General features: G+C 42.6%; 1 protein-coding gene across 1 annotated transcript in view; it reads right to left on the reverse strand.

Annotated features, from left to right (window-relative positions):
* Positions 1–26,929, reverse strand: part of CUX1 (cut like homeobox 1) — a 281,408-nt gene that overhangs the window by 129,663 nt on the left and 124,816 nt on the right. Inside the window, 4 exon segments of the mRNA XM_023753423.1 lie at positions 2,509–2,575; positions 3,968–4,044; positions 8,740–8,863; positions 13,117–13,254. Of these exon segments, the coding sequence (XP_023609191.1) occupies positions 2,509–2,575; positions 3,968–4,044; positions 8,740–8,863; positions 13,117–13,254 (406 nt within the window).

The following is a 26,929-nucleotide window of genomic DNA, read 5'->3' on the forward strand; positions in this document are numbered from 1 at the left end:
TGTCACTGTGTGCTAGGTGCTGCACACACACCTTCTCATTACTCGTCACAACCGCCCCATGCCTTGACTACTATTATACCCATTGTACAGGTGAGAAAAGAGAGATGTGAAGGTCACACAGGGAGAGTGAGTAGTGGCCCTGTGTGAACCACTCCCAGGTCAGTGTTCTCAAAGCCCACATTCCCTATGCCTCCCCAACCCCCTTCCTATGTTTTCTGTCAACAAATAGATAAGAATCGTTCCTTTCCAAGAGATACAATGAATTGTTCTGAAATGTTTGAAGACCATTTGTGAAAAGATTTGCCCCTGGAGGGCTTATAATTATATGTATTAAAGAAAAGCTGTCTACTCTAATAAAACATACACAGGTTGGGGCTGAAGCAGATGATACAGTGACAAACCTTTCCCAGAAAATAGAAGGGGAGAGGAATGCGGAGGGGGAAGCTTCACGTGGGATCTCCAAGACTGAAGCAATTGCCTCCAAAGTTAAAAGAAAGTAGCAATTATTATCTCAGTCCATTCTCTACATTTTTTGAGGATTACTTACTCTGGGAACCATCTACAGTAAGTGTTTGCCCCCAGGCTGCCTTTTGTTAGTAGTTGTCCATCTCTGATTTGGGAAATGCGGGGTCCCTGTGTGAGCCCAAGTCCAACCCTCAGCACCCATCGTGCCCATCTTGACCCTGCAGAGAAGCCATTCAGGACTTCGGGATGGTCCTCCAAAGAGCAACCTTGCTGGCCTGTTTTCACAAACTACCTCCTTTGGCCTCCAGGAGCTCCTCATCTTGACTCATCTTTCAACCTCAAATCACATGTCACTCCCTCAGGAAGGCTTCCTTGACAATTCTTTCCTTTCGCTCTAGCTGGGCCTGGGCTGGGGACACTTGCCATTCTCATTTCCAGTTCCCTCTCCCCCATCTCCCAGGGGCTGCCCTCTGGCTTCTAAGTTTGCCACAAGGATTCCTGGCAGGGAAAGGAAGGAGGGTACGTCCACGGGGTGCTGGTGCCACCCCAGATTTCTCAACCCTCCCAAAGGCCACCAGTTCCTCTCAAGGTGGTCACTTCAAACCTGGGCATGGCAGACTCCACCCAGTGCTCACTACGGATGCTACATTCTCTCTATGTCTCTCCCCCTGCCCCGCTCCTGGCCCAAGCCACAGCGAACAGTCCAGCTTTAAACTCTCTCTGATTACCCTAGTTGGAGTGTGCTGCCTTGTCTTCTGCAGAGACCCTGACTGGCACAGGTGCCTGTCATAATTAATGTTCCTTCTATTACAGCAGTGATCACACTGGATTGCAATGGCTTTTCTCTCTCCTGAGCCTTTTATCCCAGGCTTTCCAGAGTCCAGCACTGGTCTAGGCACAAAGGAGGCCTCCAGGAATGTCTGCTGGACTAATGAGTGGACCTGTTATTTTTGAGTCACGCATATTGTGTTTCTGTCAGGCTTGTTCTCTCCACGTGCACATGTGCATACCACACCCAGCCTCCCTATTCATCACCGGAGAATTTCCTGCTATGATCACAGGAGGGAACACACACCAGGAGCACTCATGACCCTGTCAGCAGTTTGTGACAACAGCCAGTCCCAAAGCAAAGTATTTTCATGATGAGCAATTGATCCCCATATATTGTGATAGTTTTCTGGTTCTGGTTGAGAGAAGTGAATTACCCCGCAGCATTAGCCTGGCCTATAGTGAGTCCTGAAGAGGATGGGGATAGGGGCTACGACATCCCTTCTCTGATTCTGTCTCCCAGTCACTTCCCCAGCCACCATGTTCCCTACCCAGAGAAGATGAAAACCTTAGAGCAGAAGGAAATTTAAGTCCTTACTGGATGACTGTTCTCTGTTTCAACCTCAGTCCCTAAAACAAACCAATCAGGTGGACACAAATTTTCCATGCAGGCTTTTGGAAGCAAAGATGAATCTAAACCAGGGACAGTATCCCTGCAGGCCCTCTACCGGGAATTGAGCCTGTAACCCCGCATGTGCCCTGACTGGGAATCAAACTGGCAGCCTTTCAGTGCACGGGGTGACACCCAACCAACTGAGCCACACCAGCCAAGGCTGGAAGTTGAACTTTTCTAACGCTCTCAAAGCAATGTTTTTCAAAAATGGTTTATAACTGAGATCCACAGGAGTAACTATGTTTTACATTTTGATCCTGGGAGTAGGGTGGCACTATTTAGCGCCACCCCCACCCCCGCCACCTCCCCCAGCCCACTAGGGCTTGTGTGAGTGAGCACAGCAGAACTTTCTTTCCAGAAAGTTTCAGGTGGTAGGATTGTTCTGAGAGCACCAGAGCTTGGGTATTAAACTGACACAAGCAACTCATGGGAATGACACTGCATTCCTTACAGCAGTTCCAGAGGCCAAGCACTTCTAAACCCTGAACCGCTCTGCAAAGCCAACAGACAGAAGGGAGAAGAGGGGAAATCCTTCATGGATTGGCAAAATCATGTGAGACCTGACCAAACATGCAGATGGAGGAAGCCAGGCAGAGACTTACTTGGCAGTAATTTCTTCATCATATTTGGTTTTCAGGTCAAATAATTCTGTTCGAGTTTTTTCCAGGGCTGAAAGGAAGAGGACGTAAAACCATAACGTAAGACACTAATTGTTTAAATTAAATTTAAAAAGGAACAGTATACAAGTAACGGATTCTCATTTCAAAAAGAGTAAAAAATTACCAAAGTATATAGAATGGAATAGAAAATCGCCTTTCACTTCCACCTCATTTCATCCCATGCACCTCCTCAGAGATCACCACTGGTTATATTAGTGTTTAGATTTCTTCCCTTTAAATATATTTTGTTGTTTAAAAATATCCCCATACATCTTTGTACATCAAGCATGTCAAACTCACGACCCGTGGGCCGCATGCCTCATTTATTTGGCCCGTGCTAGCCTTTGAGTTTGACGTGCTTGTTGTACATGTATCTATCTATTTTTCATCCCCCATAAATAGAATGATACAAGTATTTCCTGAGACTTGCCTTTATCAGTAACAATTAGCTCGGGTATAGAGCCTGCCTGCCCCATGTCAGGCACTTCAGCGTGCCTAGAAATGAGGGGCTGGGGTAAGGAGCTTCGACGTTCCAACTGCAGATCAATACCACCAGCCGGCCTCCCAACAGGCAAATTACATTCCCACTAATACTCTTAGTGAGACTATTTTCCTATGTACTCACCAACACCGAAGACTATCAATTAAAAATTTGTTTGACAGTCTGCTAGGCAAAATAATCGTTCACTGATTTAATTAGCATATCCCAGACTATTAAAAATTGTTAACATTTTTTTCATGTGTATCAGCCATGTGTATTTATTCTGCAAATTGCCTGTTCACATCCTTACTCCACTGTTCTACTGGACTGTTTATCTACTTTTATGTTTTGTAGGTAGTCTTTATATATTTTGAGTTTTATGCATTGTCTGTTAAGTTTGTTGTGATTATTTTCCCATTTAAATTAAACATATAGTGCTGTTTCCCTCAGAATAAAAAAAAGAAACAAAGTAATAAAAAATTTAGCATAACCTTTCTTGCTATCTTTTACATTTTAAAGGTCTGTTATCTCTGTTCTCCTTAACTTCACTAGGGGTAGAAATAAGTTTTTCTTTTCCTAATATTGTTCCAAATGAAATGTCGGTCCTTGACAGTTTGGTGATTTAGATGAGTTTGTTGGAAAAAGAGCAGGAATAAAGAATGGCTTGTGGAAAGGAAGAAAATGTAATTCAGATCCTCCCGCCTCGACATTAACAACTCAGTGTGGGTGACTAACGGAAGTCAAGGTGGAGAAGCGGGGGGCTCTCCGTGGCGTTCTGGAGCGTGGGCGCCCTTCCTCCTCCGGGCTCACCACGCGGGGCAACAGAGAGCAGAGGGGGCCTGGAGAGACCTGGAGATCGACCAAACTTCCCCCATGTCAGTCTTCCCTGCATCAACTTGACAAGCATGAAGAATATCACACCTGTTTGCAGGGTCTGAACTTTATGTTCCGCTTCTTCCAGCTTTGAGGTGGTGGACATCTGTGTCTCTTGCAGCTTTCTGAAAAGGAAGAGAAGAAAGCCAAATTGGTCATCTTGTTTACCAACATAAACACCTTGTGTGTGTTGGAGCTAAGATGATCAGCTATCTTCACCATAACACACACAGCCAGCAACAGGCACATGATTAGGTATCACTTGTCATGCCATGAGCACTGAGGAGCTCACTTACTGATGATCTTCTACTACCCAACTCTGTACCCACATGTTACATGAAGTGAAGTGTGCATCCTGTGGGACTTGATGGGTGGTAACTGATGTAGAAGGTCATCCTAAATGTAATTGGTTCTGAAATGCCAGATATTAAAAAAATCATCATCATGCACTCATTGTTTTCTGAAGTTAGCCCACGAAGAATGATACATCTACATTTTGCTGACACAATGAAGGAATTTGTTGGAATAAAGGATGTATTAAATAGATGTGACAGCTGTTCCATTTTTGTGATAATGGAATGCGAATGCAACTGCAATACCTAATGGGAAATACTGAATGTTTTAAACTACATTCCACATATTTACATTTCCCATGATCTCCAAATGAATTCCCTGGTCAATAAATAACATTCCTTCCTCCTAATCTGCAGAAAATTCTCCAAAAATAAGTTTATTATTTTTACATCATATGAATATAACATATGCTCTCATAATAATAAATCTGGGAATACAGAAAAGTAGAAATGACAGTTTTAAAAAAGTACCCAAATTTCCATCACCTATGGAAATGAACTGCTCATATTTTCACATACTTCAATTATATGCCCTGAGTTAAAAACAAACAAAAAAACCCCAAAACATCCTATATAATAAAAGCCTAATATGTGAACTGTCCGGTCGTCTGTTCAACCAAAGCGTAATATGCTAATGATATGCTAAGGCCACGCAATCACTCGCTATGACATGCACTGACCACTGGGGGAAGTCGACCGGTTGACCAGTCTCTATGACATGCACTGACCACCAGAGGGCAGATGCTCCGACTGGTAGGTTAGCTTGCTGCTGGGGTCCGGCCGATTGGGACTGAGCAAGATGGGCCAGACATGCCCTGGAGCCCTCCCATGGTTCCTCCCTGGCTGGCCAACCTCCTGTGTCCCTCCCTGGCCCTGATCGTGCACCGGTGGGGTCCCTCAGCCCAGCCTGCTTCCTCTTGCAATCCAGGACCCCTTGGGGAATGTTGGAGAGCTGGTTTAGGCCTGATCCCGCTCAATACAGGAGCCGCCACCTGGTGGTCAGTATGGCTGGCAAGCACAGCGGTGGCGGTGGGAGCCTCTCCTGTCTCTGTGGCAGCGCTAAGGATGTCCAACTGCCCTGGGGGGAGCGTGCCTAAGCTGTCAGTCGTATATCCCCCAAGGGCTCCAGGACTGCAAGAGGAAGCAGGCCGGGCTGAGGGACTCTCCCCAAGTGCACGAATTTCATGCACCGGGCCACTAGTGAATATTATAAGAGCATGGAAGGTAGTTCTCTTTCTTAGTTCTATTTCTTCCTCATACAGAGTTCTTTCATAGCCTTCTAAAATTTTTCTACGTTTACAGAAATATAATATACTCTAAAGCAGCGGTTCTCAACCTGTGGGTCACAACCCCTTTGGGGGTCGAATGACCCTTTCACAGGGGTCGCCTAAGACTATCGGAAAACACATATATAATTACATATTGTTTTTGTGATTAATCACTATGCTTTAATTATGTTCAATTTGTAACAATGAAATTGGGGGTCACCACAACATGAGGAACTGTATTAAAGGGTCGCGGCATTAGGAAGGTTGAGAACCACTGCTCTAAAGTAATATACACTGATGTAATTTACTATAGTGTAATGTAAACTCATATGCAATATACTGTAGTGTAATATATACTCATATGTAATATACTATAGTGTAATATACACTTACATGTTATATACTGTGTGTGATATACACTCATATCTAATACTAGAGGCCTGGTGCACGAAATTCCCTTCAGCCCAGCCTGCACCCTCTCCAATCCGGGAACCCTTGGGGGATGTGCCCGGGATTGGGCCTAAACTGGCAGTCGGACATCCCTCTCACAATCCTGGACTGCTGGCTCCTAATTGCTCACCTGCCTGCCTGCTTGGTCGCCCCTAACTGCCCCCCCTCACGGGGCTAGTCGCCTCTCACTGTCCCCCCCAGCCAGCCTAATTGCCCCCAACTTCCCCCCCTGCCAGCCTGGTCGCCCCCAACTGCCTCTGGGCTGGCCTGGTCACCCTACGCAGCCTGATGTTCATTTGTTTGGTCGTCCCTTACTAACCCCCCTGCTGGCCTGGTGGTAGGCAGCTATCTTGTGAGGCCATGAGAGTTAATTTGCATATTACCTCTTTATTATATAGGATTTTGAAATATAAACTCATATGTAATATACTATAGTTCAATATGCGCTCACATGTAGTATATACTGCAGTGTATATTACATATACTGCCTGCCCCTTCTTTTAGGACAAAAGGGATGACAGCACACAGGGCATTCTGAAGTTTGCTTTTTTTCTTATCTCCATACTTTTGGAGATATTCTACTCTAGCATATATAGTTCTTCTTTATTCTTATTAAATAATTGACATAAGCAAGTCTCTAAAAACATTTAGATTGCTTATCTTTTATTTCCCACTAAATAATTCTGCAGTGATCATCATGTACATTTGTTGCATAATTCTGAGAGCAACTGTTAGATAATAATGATCAAAAGATATGTGCAATTTTTTTTTGTTTAGATAGATGTCGAGAAACTTCCCAACAAAACAAACCTCACCAAGTAAACTCCCTTCAATAGTATGTTAGTCTGTTTTCCTATGCCAACACTGAATAAAACTAAATGTAATTTTACTGCGGAGTAAAGCTGAGCATTTCTGTTTGTATGAACTGTCTGCTGATCGCCTTTGCCCATTTTTTGTGGTGCTGCTTTTTTCTTATTAATTCTTTGTATATAAAGAAAATTAGTCCTTTTTCTTATGTGGTGCTAATACTTCTTCCCAGTCTCCTGATGCTTTAAAAATACTATCTATTGGTATTTGTTTTTAAAAAGGTTTTAAATTTTAATTAATGAAAATAGATTGCTCACATTTTCACATACTTCCTAATTTTCCTTTTATGCTTACAGAGATTTCCCCACTCCAAAATTATTAAAAACAAAATATTTGCCCAAGCTTTCTTTCAATATGCAAATTATTTAATCGTTATTCAAATCCTAGATCCATTTCAATTTTTTCATGTAAAGAATGAGGTAAAGATCTAGCTTTGCCCTCCACTCCCAGTGGTCAGTTATTCACATCTTTTAATAGAATAAATCCTTTTACCTATTTTGAAAAGTCAACTTAAAAATATTAAATTGCCATATTAAGTTTATTTTCATACTTTTGTAATATATGTTTGCTCTATGCAGATGGACTCACACTGTCCATAATATTTTATCATTCATTTTTCACTTTATATTATGCTGGATATATTTCTGTTGTTATTACAAATTCTATGTGACTATTATTTTAATAGCTACATAATGTTCCATCTTTTACTGACCTACTTCTCATTGGCAAGCGTTTCAATTGCTTACACCCTGCCGCCCCCCCATTATCAGTAACATGGTGACAATTTCTTTGGGCAAAAAGTGCTTTGCTAGGAGGCATTAAGAGTCCACTCATCTCTGAGAGCCCTGACTTCTCTGGGGGGTGCACCCAGCCCCGATCTCTCAGCAGTGTGGGTACAGCATCCCTGTGTAGAGTTGGGCTTGGCCTTGGTCCTGAAGTGAGGATTTTGAAGCCAGTCTGAGCACAGGGAGGCCAGGCCTGCAGTGTGGATCAGACCCTGGTCCCACCTCAGGCTGACTAGGTGGGAGAGCAGCTAAGCTGAGGTTTAGTTTCTCCATCTGTAAAATGAGATGCCCACTTTGCAGGCCTGTTCTGGACTATGTTCCAAGAGGGCCTGGTGGGTGCAGAGCAGGCACTAGGTGAGTGGAGTAGGCATTCTTCTTTCCTAAGTGAAGCCAGCTTAATAGTACTCCAGAGTCCTCAGTGATACCCATCTTCTTTGAGCCCCCCGTATGGAAGTCAAGAACCTGCGCTCAAAGTCAACCGGACACATTAGGCCGGATTCTCACTTGAAACCACACATTTACTGCTTCTTGTTAATGGATACACTCATTCTTCATGATAGTTTTAAAATAGAAAATCTGTATTTCACCAGAGTTCTAAAACTCCAACTTATGTCCTATTACAGTTTTTATAAGAAATCTACCTTTCATGAAATCATCATAAGAGTGAAAACCAGCTCACTATTTGTAGAAATGTTTTGGGTGAAGTAGGCGATCCAAGATCTAAAACTCACAGCAGTTGGATGGTTCATGAACACATTTTACTGACATCAGCTCCTTGATCTACAAAGCACTATGAGGTAATGAAAAGATGTACAATTGCCATGTGCCAACCACACACAGTTCATGCATGGCCTGGACAGGCACACTGACTGAGATGGTCCCCCAGCGGGAGAAGACGGATACATTTCACTCAAGGTAGTCTCACCCATTACAGAATAGGGGACACCTTTAGTTTTCAAATAATTTTCCCTAGAGACCCTAGAATTTTGGTTTACTCCTGGGCATATTTCACAGGTACATTTTAAAAACTGTCTTGTAATGTGAAGTTTAGATGTAAAACATTATGTCAGTACCTGCAAACCCCAACACATGCTCACCTCTCCTTTTCTGCAAAATCATTTTGTAACTTTTGTTCCTTTTCGAGAGCTATAGTCTCAGCTTGGTTCTTCAGAGTCTGTTCATATTCTCGGATTTTCTCTTTAAGTGCTTTTATCGTAACCTCTGCAGAAAGAAAAGAAAAGAAAAAAAAACTACAGTAAGAGAAGCACAGTCCTGTGTGGCTATATATACAGGCTTTCGTAACCGAGTAGGATCGGTGTGTTTTAAACTTTAGCTCTTCAACTCTGACACAAAATCAATGGTTATGAGTCCCTTCAGAGACCTTTTACTCCCTAAATGTTAAATTGAACTTTAAACGTTTAGGTTGAGGAGGATCAATGGATTTTTCTGGGAAGAAGAGCTATGGTTTCTCTAATACAACTTACAAAAAAGGAGGGGGGAATCAATGGTAAAATATAACATCTTATTGATGAGTCTTAAATTAGTCCTCTACTGAGGAAAATTAATAATGTTTTAGTGTGGGTTTTAGTACTTTCTTACAAAGAAAACAGTTCATAATTATGTGTACATGTTGGAAGATGCCGTCTTAGCTGAAGTCACTATGTCTGCAGGCCTGCCTGGCTGTGGGCACACTTTTGCCATGTCACAGTGATGAAATATGGAGTGTGCTGAGTGGATGCAACATGCATCTCCTTGGCTGGGTAGGACCCACCTTGCAGGCTGGCCCTGGAAAGCTCAGGCCAGGGATGCCATGAGGGATCCCCCACCAGGGATGCCATGTTTACAGCTGTCACTTCAATTACCCAAAATGGGAACACCAAAGTAGGTGTAATGAATGGGGCAGGGTCCTAACTAAGAGCAGTGGTGGCTCTAGGGCAGGACCGCTCCACATGCTCCCTCCCACAGATACCTCCTCCCTGTGTGCTGAACAGTCCCTGGCAGAGAGAGCACTGTGGTCCCAACTCCAAGGAGAATGGAGCTCTTGCATGAACCCAACTCTTAGAAGGAAAAGCTGAGGCTCTTTGTGGCCCCAGCACCTGGCACAGGTGGGTGCTCTGGAAATGGCCGAGTCATAATGAATGAAGGAGCTGAGGCTGGGCCGACAGGGTGAGGCCCAGACAGGGCTTGTGACAATGGGGCTCCATGCTCATGGGACAATGCCACCTGCCAAATCTTTGCCCAAGTAAGAGCTTGCTCGGTGGCCCCTGTTCCTTCAGGTTGTAACTCAGGTCCACCTTTACTGCCTGAGCAGCACAGACAAGCTGGGCAAGGCAGGAGTGCATCAACTGGGCATTTAGTATTTATGGGGCTTAGTGGATAAAAGCTAAAGGCTCTTTGTTTAAAAGAAGAAATTGGCCGTTTTTATTAAGTGGAACCCAGATGGTTCTCCTTAGAGCAGTGGTTCTCAACCTTCCTAATGCCGCGACCCTTTAATACAGTTCCTCATGTTGTGGTGACCCCCAACCATAAAATTATTTTCATTGCTACTTCATAACTGTAATTTTGCTACTGTTATGAATTGTAATGTAAATATCTGATATGCAGGATGTAATTTCATTGTTACAAGCTGAACATAATTAAGCATAGTGATTAATCACAAAAACAATATGTAATTATATATGGGTTTTCCGATGGTCTTAGGCGACCACTGTGAAAGGGTCTTTCGACCCCCAAAGGGGTTGCGACCCACAGGTTGAGAACCGCTGCCTTAAAACTAGTGACCCTGTCAGGGCATTTGAAAGAAGAACAGGGGCTCTCTGCCTTTTGGACTGGTTATTCCGGGCCTGAAAGAAATGCTCTGTGAGCACTATGGTTAGTGGTTCCCATTAGTATCAAGCCACACCAACAGGGCCAAAGTCACCTCTGAAAACACTTGCACATTCTGTAAGTCAATGGTCTACGCAAACATTTAGAATTTCTGCCTCTAACAATTGGTGGAAATATCTGCTCAGCCCCTGGACCCCAGTGCTTATTCCAATGGGTTTCTCAGTTTGGCACGTCTATGCCCCTTCCAGGGGGCATTGGGGCACTGGCTGGGGCTCCCACTCCGTCTGATGAGGTGGGTAGCTCACTGATCGGCTGAGCCTAAGTCCAGGGCTGATTTGTCCTGGAGCCTCTGACTGTGGTCCTCCTCCTGTATACAGGTCTGGCTCCAGAACATGCTCCTGGGTGTGCCCAGCAGGACCCCCTACAGGAGAGAGAATAGTGTGGCGGAAAGGGCACTGAAGGGCTCTGTTCTCATTGGCTATGGCTGGGGCCCCAACTTACTCATCTTTAAATGTGGGGAAGAATTATAGCACGTAATAATTTCCCGTCCTGCTCTAACTTTTTACCGATCTACAATATGTAATGACTAAAACAAGTGACACGCACCCCAACCCTTCCAAATTAAAATCATTTTTATATTGGGAAGGAAAGAGAAGAACTTAACATTTTTCTGGAGGTTGGAAAATCTGTTAATATATCAATAAATAAAGAAGCAGGGGGGATTTCTAGAAAAACAACAGTGCTCCATAAGAGCAGCCGATCTTCACTGGTGTCAGGAACAGAGCTAAATGTCTCACCAGCATCTCATTTTACCTATAACTATCTTATGCGGTTAGTGTGAGAATCCCCCACCCAAGAAAATGAGGCTTATCACAAGGCGAGATCCCTTGTTCAAGGTCACACAGCTAAGTAGCAGCAATGAAGGGACTCAAACCTGGCCTGTATGCCCCAGTGCCTTTGTCCTTAAGTCTCTGACTAAATAATATACTCTTTCATTTATAAACACCCATCAGTGGGCCTTTGGGGAGCAGAACATTTCACTCTCAGTTGCTGTCCTTGCTGGGCATGGAGGCACTGACGAAAGCAAGGCTGGGGGGAAGGACACCAGCACCTCACCATCCACCAACAAAACAGAATGAAAATAAACACCAAGAGTGAGATGCCAGAGGTCACTGGATGGAAAAACAACAACGTTCATTCCTTTTGGATAGGGCTATAGCGGAGCCCAGGTATGTGCATTTATAGGTTATCTTTCTTTTTAATTTAATTTTGACATTTGTATATACCCCTGAAACCATCATGACAATCAAAATAATTAGCTTTTCCATCATCCCAACAGTTTTCTTGTACCCCTTTGTAAAGTTTCCATCCTGTCCCACCCCTGCTGAATCTGCTTTCTTTCTTTCTTTCCTTTTTTTTTACAGATTATCTTTCACCTGAGCATTTCGATAGTTCTGAAAAGAAACAACTCCTGCTGAGGAAAGGCAGCACCTTCTCCCACCCGAATCCCAGTCTAGTAAGTCCAACACCTCATTTCCCAGCAGGACAAAGCTGTCCCTGAGTCCCAGTGACTCATCGCTCCCCGTGGCACCAGATGGAGGTGTGTGGGTAGGGGGGTGGGGGGTGGGGGGTGGGAGGGAGGCGGTATCTTAGCTGTCTCCCACCTCTAGTCCCCCGAGGAAGGGGACCCATGGGACTGCTGCCCACACTGCCCAGGCCTGTACCTTCTAGCTGATCATCATAGTCTTTTCCTGGATCCTTTTCGTGGACAATCCCTCCTCGCAAGCCTGTCTTCAATGGGCTCAAAGCCCAAGGACACTTTAAAAAATCTTCATCAGTTAATTCTTTATCCAACTCTCGGAGAATATTAAACAGAAGGCCACTCGGAGGAGGTCACCGAAGTGGTTTGCCTTTCCTTGCTAGCTCCTGCTCACCCAAACCTCAGACAAAAACCAATAGGCTGCATGTCTCCTTGGAGCTGCCTGAAAAACCTGCAGCTGCTGTCAGACAGGGCTGTGCTTTCTCTTCAAGAAGATGTCATAGGGCTCCTGGAATCTGAGCACATCTGGATTTTAGGTGCAGGAGCGATTTCTTTGTTCTTCCCTGACAGGAAAAGCCAGGCAATTTTTGCCCTTTTTGTCTTGTTGATGGCAGGGCAACCACACCAAGAGGCCGTTTTCTTTCATTAAATTGTAATGAATAGGTGATGCTGACAAGGAAACAGTAGTGCTTAAGCATGCAGACTTGTAGGATGCAGCTAAAGCCTTAATGTATCAGCGGCAATTATTAAATGACTTACTGTATGTGACCCTTTGATCATAAGCTGGATCTCTGACAGGTGTCGCCCACAGGCAACACATCATTCTTGTAAAAGGCAGATCCTATCACATGATGATACAGGAAGAATTTTAAAAGAATCCTGATCAGTCCCGTCACAGGGCAATAAAATTAGATGTAGTTACTGTGCAGAGGAAAAGTTTTACTTCTAAATAGCTAAGCATTATTATTATCTCTCTTTAACGATTATGGTTCTTACCCCACCCTGACTTTATGACGTATATTACAATTAGAGCTAGTCCCAACAGGATGGGGAAGGCAATTAAAAAAAAGAAAAGAAAAAGCCAAGCAAAGACGCATCTTCCACCAACCTTGATTTTTCACTTCAGCAAATTCCTTGTTGTATTCCTCGAGTGTTTCCCTAAGTTTCTGGTTCTCTGTTTCAATGTCGTGCAGGCGCTGCACTTTGAGCTGGAGCTGCTGCCCGAGATCCAGGGCTGGTACAGGATCTGCACGAGAGGATAACACACATCAGCCCACTCTGGACCCAGACAAGCCACCTTCATGGTCACACCGAGGCTCAGGGAGACCTCCAGCCTGTGGCTGCTACCACTTGCCGGAAGTTGGGGCACATGGGGCCTTGCCACCTCCTTCAGAGTCCCTGGGAGCACCATGGCTGGGTTAGGGCCACTTCTCTGTTGCTAAAGAGGATGTGTGTGTAATCAGACCCAACCCAGGGCCTCCAAAGCATGAAAATAGGGTGAAATGGCCATGGACTCACTGGGATATGCCCACTGCTCTGGCATGGTGTGACACTGAACCTTTGAGCTGATAGGAAGAGAGACACATGTGGCGACAGCAAGCAGAGGCACCCTGGGAGATCATCCATGCACCTAGAGCTGCACGGGAGGATCGATGGTGTGTGGGGAGGTGCCTAACCCACAAGTTTACAGTAATTCTTATGAAGTTGAAATAACACCTAATACTCTGAGAGTGCCTCACTGTCACAGAGCACTTTTACAGATATTTTCTCTTTTGAGTCTCACTATAATACTGGAAAAGAAATGTAAGATGTGTACTAGTTCCTTTCACAGAAGTAGAGACTAAAGCTCAGGAAGCCGAGTGACTTGTCCAGGTTTCCCGGCCAGTTAGTGGGCAGAGAGAACTCGAACCCAAGTCTGTTAACTCCAAGTGACTGTTGTTCCAACAAGGAAGATCCCCTGATGGAGTGGAGTTAATAAGTAGGACATGCTCACTTTCTATCATAATCCTCCTTTACTAATCAAGGACACTCACAAGAGAGTCAGGTGAGCTGGTGAGCCAACCCGAGGTGACAGTGACCTGTCCTAGGCCATTGGGCCAGGTAGCCAGGAGACCACCACACTCTAATTAATTATAGTATAAACAGCAGGAGATGGCACCTGGGCCAGTTATGTGAGGTCTTGTGGCTAATTCAATATACTATCTGCCATCAGATTTACTTACAAAAAACTGGATTTTAATCTAAAAATAGATTGCAGACACAGAATTTATGTACTGACTGTTGGCACAAAAGGGAGAGACAGTAAACATTTTTCTGGCATTCATTCTATCTTTATTTTTTTGTCGTCTGCCTAAAAGGCATGCATAATCCACCTGCTGGCACCAGCAGAGCACTTCCTCTAGAACGCTTGCTCCATCAGAGTAGAATACCCAAGTCCGATGGGCTCAGAAAAGATTATTGAAGATATTTCTGGTATGGACGCCAGCATCACTTGTGAAATGGCTGCAAGGATTTAGTCTCCGGTAGAGGAATGCTAAACACCGAGCACAGCGGATCAACAAGGGTATATATTCAAGAGCTCACTTAATTTTCAAATACCAGAGTCATTAATTTTTCAGACCACCCCTGGTTCCTGGAACTGAGGGCTAGATCCACGTTTCAGTCGACGCGTCTGCCAGGAGCCAGGAGCTCTCGGAGATGCCAACGTCTTCACAGAGTTTACAAAAGGCGGGCACTGGGATGTGTCCAGCACAACGGCGGACCTGCACGTGGGGTTTAATGCCAACACTGTCCATCATGTGAAACCTCTGGCTGCCGGGCACTTATTCTGTGTGTGTATACAGTTTATGACTACATCACTTTCTTATTTGTGGCTTTTCATTATTATTTTAATCAGCATTAAAATATTTATATTAAATTAGATTTCAAGAGCTATTTAGGGAAGATAGTTCTTTGTAAGTAGAAATAGTAACAACAGTAAAGACTGAATTACTCAGAACATTCCAGGTGTAGGTGTTTTGTTTTTTTAAATTCAGTATTTTCCAGGGTACCATCCCACTACTCCCCCCTTCCTCCATGACCTTGTACTGGGCAAATGGCCTGAAGGAAATAAACTGCATGCCTTCATGGCCCCCTTCACATAGAACTACAATCTGAACTTGATACAGAGGTCAGGGAAGGATGGAGGAGGAGAGCTGCTGCTCTGTATAAAATTCTATTAGTGTTCGTTCATGTAGGCTTTCTGGCACAACTGCCAGTACAAATTATATCTTTAGAGAGCTAAGCTAGTATACTGCAACCCATCCCTAAAATTTCTGTCGACAACTTTTCTAGTCCATTCCTTAAAAAAAAATAAAAATAAAAATCCAGGACCCACTGTGTCTGCTTCGAATAAAAAATAGCTTCCCTCATTCTATTCGGCAAGGAATTCAGTGACATATAAAAATAACATGCATATTATCAAGTGAATGGTAACTAGACCTTTAGAGAAAATTTCAAAGCATTATATTGTAAATGAAAATTCTGGCAATCTCATAATTATTCATTATGGCATGTATATTTAATTTAACACTATTAAAGGTTAATGCCTAAGTAGCAAAACTGGTCACAGAATAAAGAATGAACTGAATGTTCAAACATCTCTATGCATTAAACTCCAAACTTTACTACAGTACAGTTGAATGACTAAACGCCTGCAGCATTTGAATCTTGTTTTGGATTATGTAAAAGGCATTGCTAAAGTACCTCTTAGGCTTAATTTTTATTACCTGCATTAAAGGAACAGCTAATTACCACATGACAATATAATGACTCTAGCGTGTTTGGACTAGAGACCAAAACAACGATTTTCGGCATGCCAAACCCCAACCTGCATGTTAATCTAGGGGAAATCATAGCTTTTTTGTCTTGTTAATGATTTCCAATGCTATTTAAACCCCACACAAGTATTGTTAGGCCTTATTCTGAACATCACAAGCCTCCGATCTCAGCAGCTCAATTAGAGAATTGTCTGGGGGAGGCAAGAGAACACACCCATATGTAGAACAGGAACACACAAAACCCTCACCTGTCTTCCCTGCCTCCTCCAATTCAACAGGCTTTATTGCCAGTTCCATCCACCCAATGTGACAAACTTGCAATTTGTTTTACAATCATCTAATAGTTAATTCCTAAAACACCCACTGAGGCACTATAGAGCTCATTATGCAACAGGACCCAAAGAACATAATTACAATGAACAATAACACAGTCACCTGTATTCATTCAGCACCTTCTCCTAAGTACATGTGACATTACCTCATTAATTCCAGACATCCCAGTCAGGGTTGGGGGAGGTGGCTCTGCAATATGTCTGATGCTGGCTCCTCACCCAAGAAACAGGGAGAGGAGAGAAGTCAGTGAGGCAAACAAGTATACAAAGTTCTAATGAAGATTTCTGCTTCCTGAACTAGTAGCCAACTGAAATTATTCTGTTTCTTCAAGTCCTAATTGAACAAGTATTTCCTAAGCATCTTTCTGCTCTGGGTAAGGCCCAAGTGAGACAATGGGATGGACATTCGGCTATGTCAGCTGGTACCTACCAGCTTCACAGTAGAGATAGACCATGTTCACGAATATCAACGGTAAAACAGGATGGACCACGTAGGTCAGATGAGTAAATGACCCATTCCAGATAGAGAAACTGGGAAAGATAGACTTTTTTTTTTAAAAAAAAATAGGAGACAAAGAGTTCAGATCCATGGAGACTGTGTGGCAGTGAGTCCATGAAGAAGATGCAGCATTTAGGGGGAAAAGGAGCAGGGAAGCGCCAGGCACAGTTCAGTCTACTGCTGGCACTCAAGGACACATTCTGTGACATCAGGACTGTTCTAGGTGCTGGGGGGACATGACGGTGAACAAGACAAAACCTTGCTCTCAAAGACTTGACATTCTGAAGTGAGGGATATAGACAAAAAGCAAAATAAAATAAAATAATAAAATACTTTCAAGGGCTGCCAAGCATGAGTAAGAGAGAAAACAGGGTATGGAGAATGGGGAATGGGTACTGGAGACAGACTGACAGTGAGGGTCTGTTGAAGGAGGTGACACTGAATGGGGATCTGGATGGTGAAGGGGAGATACAGGAAGATCCTGGGCAGAGGAGACAGCATTGCAAAGGTCCAGGGGTGGATGCGAACGTGGCATGGTCAAGGCAGAGAGAAGCTGGTAAGGCTGCAACAAAGGGGAAGGAGAGAGGCAAAGCGCAAGTGGCCAGGGAGGAAGGCCCATGCTCAAAGATTAAACAAAAATATGAGCATAATCAAGGAGAGAAATAGAATATGTGAAGAAGAACAAAACAGAATCCTAGAGGTGAAAATACATTATCTGAGGTATCCTGTTAGTGCAGTAGGTAGCACATCAGTCTCATAAAAATACAATGCTGAAGAAAGCCAGAGGACCGAGTCTGGATTCAATTCTACTCCTGATGGGAAAAACCATCAGAGAATAGGACTGGGGCAAGACAAGTGACCGGGGCATGAGAAAGAAAAACTGCAATTCTTTGAACCACAAAAAGGTCTGTTGGTTTTCCAGTTGTAAAGTATTTAAGAGTTTTAAGCTTAAAGATAAGTTATACAATTTTCTTTTAAAAAGTTAAGTGTTCCAAATTAGCTGCCCATTCTGTGACAGCAGATGGCTATCAGTCGTATGTTGTCTGACGAACATTAAAACAACAACAACACACCAACATAAACTATGTCTTTGAAGTCAATGTAATGTTTTAATACTTAGTGGGAAAATTATTGCTTCTTGAAAGAAACTCATCTATAGTAAGAACATTCTAAAAGTGGACATTTGGAAAATTTCCCATCATTACATAAACTTATGAGCAAAGACAACATCCTCTTCAAAAATGTCTCAATGTCTCTTATATGAGAGTATAGCATAATGGTTTAGAGTATGGGGCAGATTGCATGTGTTCAAATCTCAGCTCTGCCATTTAACTGGCTGTACAACCTTAGACAAGTTACTTAATACTTAATTACAAAAGATAATATGTGCATACACTTAGACAACCGCCAGGCATGGAGTTAACACTCAATAAACATTACCTATTACCAACCAACTCAAACGTGATGAAATATTTGCCAAAAGGAGTTTCAAATAATTTATTACTAATATGAAAAATACAGTATCTTCTGACTAGTTGCAAGAAAAATTGAGTATCAGGAAAAATCAAAATGTACTAGTTGAATTTCAACAAATAATACCTTATAACTGGTATGCAGGTTTCAAAAGTATAAATCAATGTTTTATAAAGATAGCCAATAATGCACTGCTTTTGTTGGATTTATGTATCTTTGTGAGTTATCTTTTCTAGCCATTTATGACATCCTTTAAAATCAAGAATAAAAATAACAAAATTGCCAGTTCTGTTTCTGGTCATGACAAATTAGTCAGTATTGGACTTGCCCTCTGGCCATAAACAACTAGAATACTAGGCAAACTATGAAACAACCATTTTTGTTATTGACAACTGGCAAAGCAGGACAGTGATCCCTGAGAGAAGGGAAACAAATGAGGTGAGCCTATGACCATCCTGACTTTCTGCCAGGAAACACTTTCTAGACTGCAGCACAGGGAAGGGGGAACCCAAGCACAGCATAAGTCCTTTTTTTTGTTGTTGTTGTTAATCCTTACGCGAGGATATTTTTTCCATTGATATTTTAGAGAGAGTGGAGGAGACAGAGAAACATCAATGTGAGAGAGACACATTGGTTGCCTCCCACATACACCCCGACCCGGGGCTAGGAATTGAGCCTGCAACTGAGGCACCTGCCCTTGACTAGAATCGAACAGGCCAACCTTCAGTCCAAGGGTTGACACTCTAACTACCGAGCCAAACTGGCCAGGGCAGCATGAGTCTTTTTGAGTTGAGAAGATAGAGAACGGAAGATTGGGAGGCTGAGGTATCTGGAATTTGTAGGGCATAGTACTGGAAAGGAGAAGATATGCAGAGAAAGAGCTAGAGAAATCTGCAGAGGAGTAATCAAGAGCCTGTTGCTATAAGACAGGGTGCACACATACTCACAGGGTGAAATTATCCAAGGCTGGGCAAAGAACTACAAGGAAGGTCTAAGTGAACTCTAGAGTTCACAGAGGATTAAGAGATTTTTGAGTTGTAACCAGTCACAGTGGAGAGACTTGTTGAACAGCAAGGAATTTAGTAGAGACACCAGAAGGTCCACACCAGAATGAAGGTCTAAATTAACCCTAAAGTAAAGGCTACTCCAGATCCATCCCCTAAAAGCTTAAAAATAAGCCTCAGAATGATTAAGCTCATCTGCAAAGTAATTTAACTGCTGGACAAACACATTTCAACACTCTTAAGAAAGTAAAAAAAAATATCCAGTTAACAATTACAATGTCCAACATCCAATAAAAATTTATTACACATGCAAAGAAGAAGAATAATTGGAGGGGGGCCAGGGGGACCAGTTAATAAAAACAAAACCAGAAATGACAAGAGATAATGGGAGTAGTTGACAAAGACAAAAACAGCTACTATAGCATACTCAAGGATTTAAAGAAAAACACAAATACAATAAGGAAAGAGGATATAAAGAAGAATCAAATGGAATTCTGGGGCTTAAAATACAGTATCTAAAATGAAAAAAAAACAACTCCCTAGACTGGCTTAACAACAGATTAGACACTGCAAAAGAAAAATAGTGAATTCAAAGAGAGTCATAGAAACTGTCTGAACAGAGGCATAGAGAAGAGACTGGAAAAAAAAGTTACTAAAACCTCAGCAACCTGTGAAACAACATAGAACTATCTAACATACATGTCCTAGAAAGGTACTAGGGGTGTATTTGGAGAAACCCTGGTGAAATTTCCAAATTTGGTAAAAGTTATAAATCTAAAAATCCAAGGAATTCAATAAAATCCAAAGAATAAGTACAAAGAATGCCGATAAGCAAAATCAAATTGCTGAAAACAAGAATAAAAAGAAAATCTGAAAAGCCAGAGAAAAGAAGAATCATTATATATAAGGGAAAAAAGAAAGATTAACTGGAGACCTCCTGTCTGGGAGGAAAAAGAAAACAAAACAAAAACTATCAACATACAATTTTATACCCAATAAAATATAGCCTTCCAATATGAGGACAAGGTAGAAATTTTTCTGTTTCAGTTGAATAAAAGCTGGCAGAATGCATTGCCAGTGTACCTACACTATAAGAAATTTTAAAGGAAATGATACAGACTAAAAGAGAATGCTGCTAGATGGAAACCCGGATCTACACAAAGGAATAAACAACACCCAAATAGTAAATATATGGGTAAAATACTATTTTTCTCATTTTAAATTTCATTAAAAGATAACTATTTAAAAGCAAAAATAGTATGATGTATTGTAGTGTTAAAACATATTTAGAAGTTAAATGAATAACAGTACACAAAGGATAGGAGGGAGAAACTGAAAGTGTATTATAACATTCTTACATTGTATGTGAAGTAGTATTTTATTATTTGAAGGTATAATGTGATAAATTAAAGATGCTTAATGTAAATCTTAAAGTAACCACTGAGAAAATAAAACGAAGAGTTATAGCTAGTAAGACAAGTGGGGAAATAGAATAAGATCATAAAAAATAATAAAAATAAAGCAGAAAAAATAAAAAACAGGTAAGACAATCAGAAAACAAACAGGAAGATGGTAGACTTAAATCCATCTATATACACAATTATGTTAAATGTAAAAAATCAAACATTTCACTTAAAAGGCAGATTGTCAGACTGAATTAAAAAACAAGACATAGCTGTTTAAAGCTTCAAAAAAACATGAATTAAAAACAAACAGAACTGAAAGAAAAGGAAAAGTTCACAATAAAGATTCCAAAACTCTGTTCACTCTAATTAATAGTACAATTAGATTGACAAGCTAAATCTAAAATGTATATAGAAACTCAACTAGCCAAAACAAATTTGAAAAACAAGATAGAAGATAAAGGTTTTGCATGACCTGATTTCAAGACTGATTATAAAGCTACAGTAATCATAGTATGATATTAACTTAAGGATAGATATACAGATCAATGAAATAAAAGAGGGTCCAGAAAAAAACCTCACACATATACCATCCATTAATTTTTCAACATATCTTGACCCTTACACTATACCATACATCAAAATTAACTCAAAATGCATCATAGGCCTAAAGGTAAAAGATAATACTAACAACTTCACCAAAAATTTCTCAGTTTGTAACCCTAATATTAGGGTTACAAATGCCCCTGCTCTGAGGTGCATATGTTGGGATATATGAGTAAAAGCAGTTTGCAGACCACTGACTTAGACCCATTTGGCTGCTGTGCAAAGGATGGATAGGAGGAGGTGGAGTGAAGGTGGTGAGCCAAGAGGTAATGGTGGCTTGGATGAGGTTGGCAGTAGATGACGTGATGAGTGGTTGAATTTGGGGTATATTCTGGAGGCTGGGTCAACAGGACCTACTGATAGACTGGCTACAAGGTGTGAGGGAAAGGAATTCAGGCTGACTCCTGCCATTTGTGGGCTAAGCCACTGCATGAATGGTGATGCCATTTACCTTCCTGGGAGGGCTTGGGGGAAACTTGTTCTCTTGCGGTCATGGGGAGTTTGAGAGCCTAACAGATATCAGAAGTCACCTAGGGGGAGAATTTAAGTGGAGAAAAGGAAAAGATTGAGGGTCCTGCAGAGGAAGAGAGGTATCCATGAAAGTCTGAGGAGGAGGAGTGTAACCAGGTGGAGGTGGGTTCAGCAGGCATATTGGCTCTCAGAGGACTTTTGCTATCATGGGGAGTAGGAAGCTGGCCAGTAGCTGGAAGATGTCATCCTTGTCTGACCACATGTATGTTTTCAGTAAAATATGACGTGTATAGAGATCGGAGTGAAGAGAAGTTCTGAAATAGTACATGTATGGTCAGTGGGCATAAGGTTGGAGCCAGTCTATGCTGCGTGGACTCTATGAAAACTAACTTACTGTGGTTCTCCAGGGACTTGGGCACGTTCTGTTTTGGATTCCCTGTGTCACTATCACACCCTGATAAGCCCCACTGCCTTGGTGCAGACAAGTCCTGAAGAAGGAAGAGGACACTGCTGACTTCATGGAGAGCATAGGCTGAAAAAAGTAGGGTTTCCGATTAGGTGGGGTGATTAGGTGGGTCCGAGGTGTTCTGGGGAGGAGGCGGGAGCATGGTGTGTTGGAGAAAGCCAGGCCAGTGGTGAGCTGCTTTTCCTTTTATTATGAGGAATGAGAAGAACAACCTCATAGAATCTAAGGCCATGCTTGCGCAGAGGGCTCTGTAGGCAGTGGGGCAGTCCCCTGCCATCAGCCAGAGGTTGACTGTGCCCCTAGTGAGGCCATCCCTGCGATGACATCACAGTGCAGCAGACGTTACTTTTTGCCAGGGCACTCTAGGCTAATGTAATCATACGATTACATAATTAACCCAGCTGTCTCATTAAGAAAATCAACTGGAATTCAGGGCATAATTAGTCATACAGCAATTAGCATGCTGATGAGCAACTGATGAAAAGCTGTCTAGATATCAAGTGTGCCAGGACCACCCCAGTTACGGCAAGGAGGGATAGAGGCGACACACTGCCCCACGCAAGCGAACCAAGGATTCCCCGTCTCAGCTAGTGAGCCCTCACACGACAGCCCAGTGTCGAGGGACAGAGGGAGAGCCCTGAAATGGGCCAGCGTACAAAAGCAGCAACAAGCAATTCAGACACCCGTCTTGTCACATTTGCCTTTCTTTATAATGTTTATAGCTATTTCCTCAGTCTGCAGACATATGGTGTACAAAATGGAGAAGCTGATCAGGCCCCAAATTTGTTTTAACCTGTCCAAGGAGGGTGAGAAAAGTTGCCCCCTTGTCTGGGTTCCAGTGTTGGGTAGAGCATAATGTCCATCCTCTAGTCCCCTTGGCTGCTCAGTCCTGCACCCGAGGAGGAGGCAGGAGGGCAGCAGCAACCCACACCTTCGTGCGGAGGCTGCAGCCCTGGTTCTGCCTCGGTCCCATTATGGTGGTGGTGGTTGATTCTTAGAATGAAAATGTTTCATGAAGGCAAACTGAGAATGTGTAAAGGGAATCCTGCCATCAGGGCACCTGAGGTTATAGAGTTCTCTGGAGGGGCCTGGGCATTGGCTCCTCTGCCAACACCAGGAGACCTAGAATATATGGACTGGACTAGCCTTACAGGATCCAGCTGGAGCAGCCACATTTCCACAGCCTTCAAAAATGCTACCAAGTGGCCCATCGGTTAAAATCTTGGTAGAAGCAGCAAGGGGTATTTCTAACCAAATCCTAAGATTAGAAAAAAAAAAGATTTTTAATTGATTTTTAGAGAGAGAGAAAAGGAGAGGGAGAGGGAGAGGGAGAGGGAGAGGGAGAGGGAGAGGGAGAGGGAGAGAGGGAGAGAGAGAGAGAGAGAGAGAGAGAGAGAGAGAGAAACATCAATGTCAGAGTGAAACATTGCTGCCTCCTGCAAGCTCTCTACCGGGGATCAAGCCCGAGCCCGAAACCTGGGCATGTGTCCTGAAGGGGAATCAAATCAACAACCTTTGGGTGCACAGGATGCCGCTTAACCAACTGAGTTATGCTGGCCAGGGCCAAATCCCAAGATTTTGACACTTTTTTCCAGAAGTTTTGCTATGGGATCCCTGAATGAGAGAACAGTGTTTTCTAATTGTAATCAATACTGTGTTCTCACTTGAAACCAGGGTGAGAAGTACAAAAGCCTGGATTACTGTTTTATCCTTATGAAGGAGCATTAAAAAGCAGTTCTCAAAAGTGATGTTCCACTTTATTTCTGGATTCTCAAATGCTACCCTAATAGGGATATTCACCAGGAGAGAAGAGTTTCCCAATACAATGAAACGTGGCCCCAGGAGCACCTCAGAGCAGTGGCATTTGCAAGTGGTTCTGAAAATGGAGTGTCCTACAAAATGGGCTCTCCAAAGCCAGTTCTCTTTCAGGACTCTGGAAATGAACACCACCTACTGATGATCACAGGCCAGTTACTCTACGGACATAAAGTGAGGGAATCAGTCATGAAACACCGCGTTCTAGTAGTGTTGCATGCATGAGTCAATGAATATTTTATACCATTGGTAATGTGCTTCCTAAGATTTAAATCTTAAAATAAACTCTTCCAGGCACTGCCTTCGTGTTTGAAGGGTTTGTGTCTGTAGGACGTAAACCACATCTTAGCAAGGAGTGAAAGATGATTCTCTTTATGTGGGGGCGGGGGCTAGAAGAGGCACCGAGAGAGGCCAGGAGAACTTGCAAAGAGGTTCTTCCATGAACGCGGCAGCCAAAGCAGAGTTCTGCAAAACCAATGCAACAGGTGGCAGCTCCACCAACTTTGTCTCTTTTCTCCTTTCTAGGAACTTAAAAACAGACACACAAAAACTATTCCCGAGATGTTTCTGGAACAAATAATTTATAGAGATTATTAAATGTGGACAAATACTCAAATGACCACTGCTTAAGTTATCTGCAATCCATTAATAAGGCCTATTCAGAAACTAAGATTGCAAGTTGAGTATTTTACTGATTTAAGCTCTTCCCCCAATTGTTGAAACAAATGCATGCTCATTGTAAAAAATCTTAAAAGTATCAAGAAGCAAGAGTAAGTCACCCACACAAGGTTAATTTCTGGCAGATTATGCATGCCATCATAACTATGCTCAGAGCACAGTAAAATTTCAGCTATGCAAGAGCCTTTAAGGAGGTCATTCCAGAATATTTCCAGCGATCTGAGAGGGTCACATTTTAAGAGCAGAGATATTTATTCCTTATTTCATTACAGTAAGGGATGGAGCCTGCTTTTTTAATCTGTTTAATTATGGAATATTTTCTCAAAATTCCAGGAGAATCTCCCACCACCCAAATAGAAGCCACCTGAGGGAAGGCAGGGGCCAAGTTTCACCTACATTTGTATCTTAGGTGCACAGTCCAGGGCCTAGCACACAATGAACTGCAGGCAAGTGCTGGCCCAGGGAATGTGTGAAAATGACTAATTAAACAACACACTTTGAATCCTTTCTTGCATCACTGTTGTTAACAGATAGTCACTGAACTCTGCTCTCACTCACAAATATAGATTCCAAACCAAGACACTGGTCTCCTGATTAGAGGAACTCCCCATCTAGGAGGGTAAGGGGGAAGGGTGCACTTCACCCAAGTGTCCTTATTAAGTCATGTTGTTGGCAGATGGCTAGAATGCTTTACCTCATGACTAATTGTTAGCAAATTAATAAGTATAAATCTCAACCAGAGGTGTATTAAAGTAAAAAATTTAAATATTTGCATGTTTAAGCTATCCCTGCTAATCATATACATCTCTATATATAAAAGCCTAAGCGACCCTTTTGACCGTTCGACCAACAGCTATGATGTGCACTGACCACCAGGGGGCAAACACTCAATACACAGCCATGAAAACATGGAACAGACTGATAAATCTCAGAGGGAAGGGGGGAGGGGGGAGGGCAGGAAGAGATTAACCAAAGATCTTATATGCATACTAGAGGCCCGGTGCACAGGTTCATGCACTGGTGGGGTCTCTCAGCCTGGCCTGTGGGGATCAAGCTGAAATAGGCAGTCCGACATCCCCTGAGGGGTCCTGGATTGCGAGAGGGTTCAGGACAGGCCGAGGGACCCTGCCGGTGCATGAATCTGTGCACCAGGCCTCTAGTTATGATATAAAAATCTGTCTGAGATAAAATGGACAGGTGAAGCCATCTAGATTAAAGGCATAAAATTATAACTTATTTATGAATTCAAAACTTCCCTCCTACTGCTATGATGCTGACAATAAAGTCAAAGAACATTTTCAATTAAAACAATTCTAATTTTCAATTAGAATTAGAAATGGGAGGCTAATTTTCCAAACATTTTATTGGTCTTCCTTTTAATTTTGAAAGCCATGTAAACAAGTAAACCACGTAAACAAGTATTGTTACCCAGAGATGGAGGAAATAACATTGTGTTAACTGAGTTCTGGGCTAAAGCTGCCCTAGTCACTTTTCAACCATCCTCTCTCTCCAACTTCACTCCTGCCACCTGAAACCTAGCAACCTCATCTCTCTCTTCCCACATCACCTTGGACTTCTTTCCAAATCTGTTGTCCAAATTGCAGTCAGGATGACTTTTTTATTATACAGACAGGATCATGTTACTGCTCCGCTTAAAACTCATTCATAGTTTGTCTGTTAAAGTCCAGAACCCTTCACATAATCTACCAGGCCTCTACCTGCCTTTGCAGCTGGGTGACCACACTGGTGTATGCCCTTTACTCAAGTTAAACTACTGACTACTGACAGTGTCTTCGTTTGGACAATGTAGTGCCTGGCCACTCCTTACTGCCCTCTCCTCTTCTTGTTCACAAGCATCCGCCTCTGAGCCTGCCCAATCCTACCCATTCTACACTTTTATGCCCAATGGGCTCTGCCTTCCAAGCACTTACCACACCTAAAATTCAATAATTACTTGTGTAATTACTTTTTAATGCCCACATTCCCACCAGACTCTAAAGTTCATGAGAACAGGAAGTTATCTGATTGCTTTGCTCACTGCTCTAGTGCAGTAGCTCAGCATGGTTCCTGAGACATAGCAAGGGGATGGTGTTTAAGGTGCCAACTAAGAAATTTCAGGGAACGAGGGTCAGAGCAGTGTGGAAGGAGAGTGTGCTTTGGCTACAGTAGCAGAATATTTATAATAAAAAGCATCTTAAAATACTCTGAAATTAATTAGGGAATGCAGAGCAATCTGGTAGCAAATGAGAAAGAACACATACATCAGATCTTAACTAGTTTAACTATTAAGAGGACTCATCAGGATGAGTGTGTATTTAAATGTTGATTAAGTATCTTTAATAAGAAGGAGCTTTTC

This window comes from Myotis lucifugus, unplaced genomic scaffold (genome assembly GCF_000147115.1).
Source record: "Myotis lucifugus unplaced genomic scaffold, Myoluc2.0 scaffold_45, whole genome shotgun sequence".
Taxonomy (NCBI): Eukaryota; Metazoa; Chordata; class Mammalia; order Chiroptera; family Vespertilionidae; genus Myotis; species Myotis lucifugus.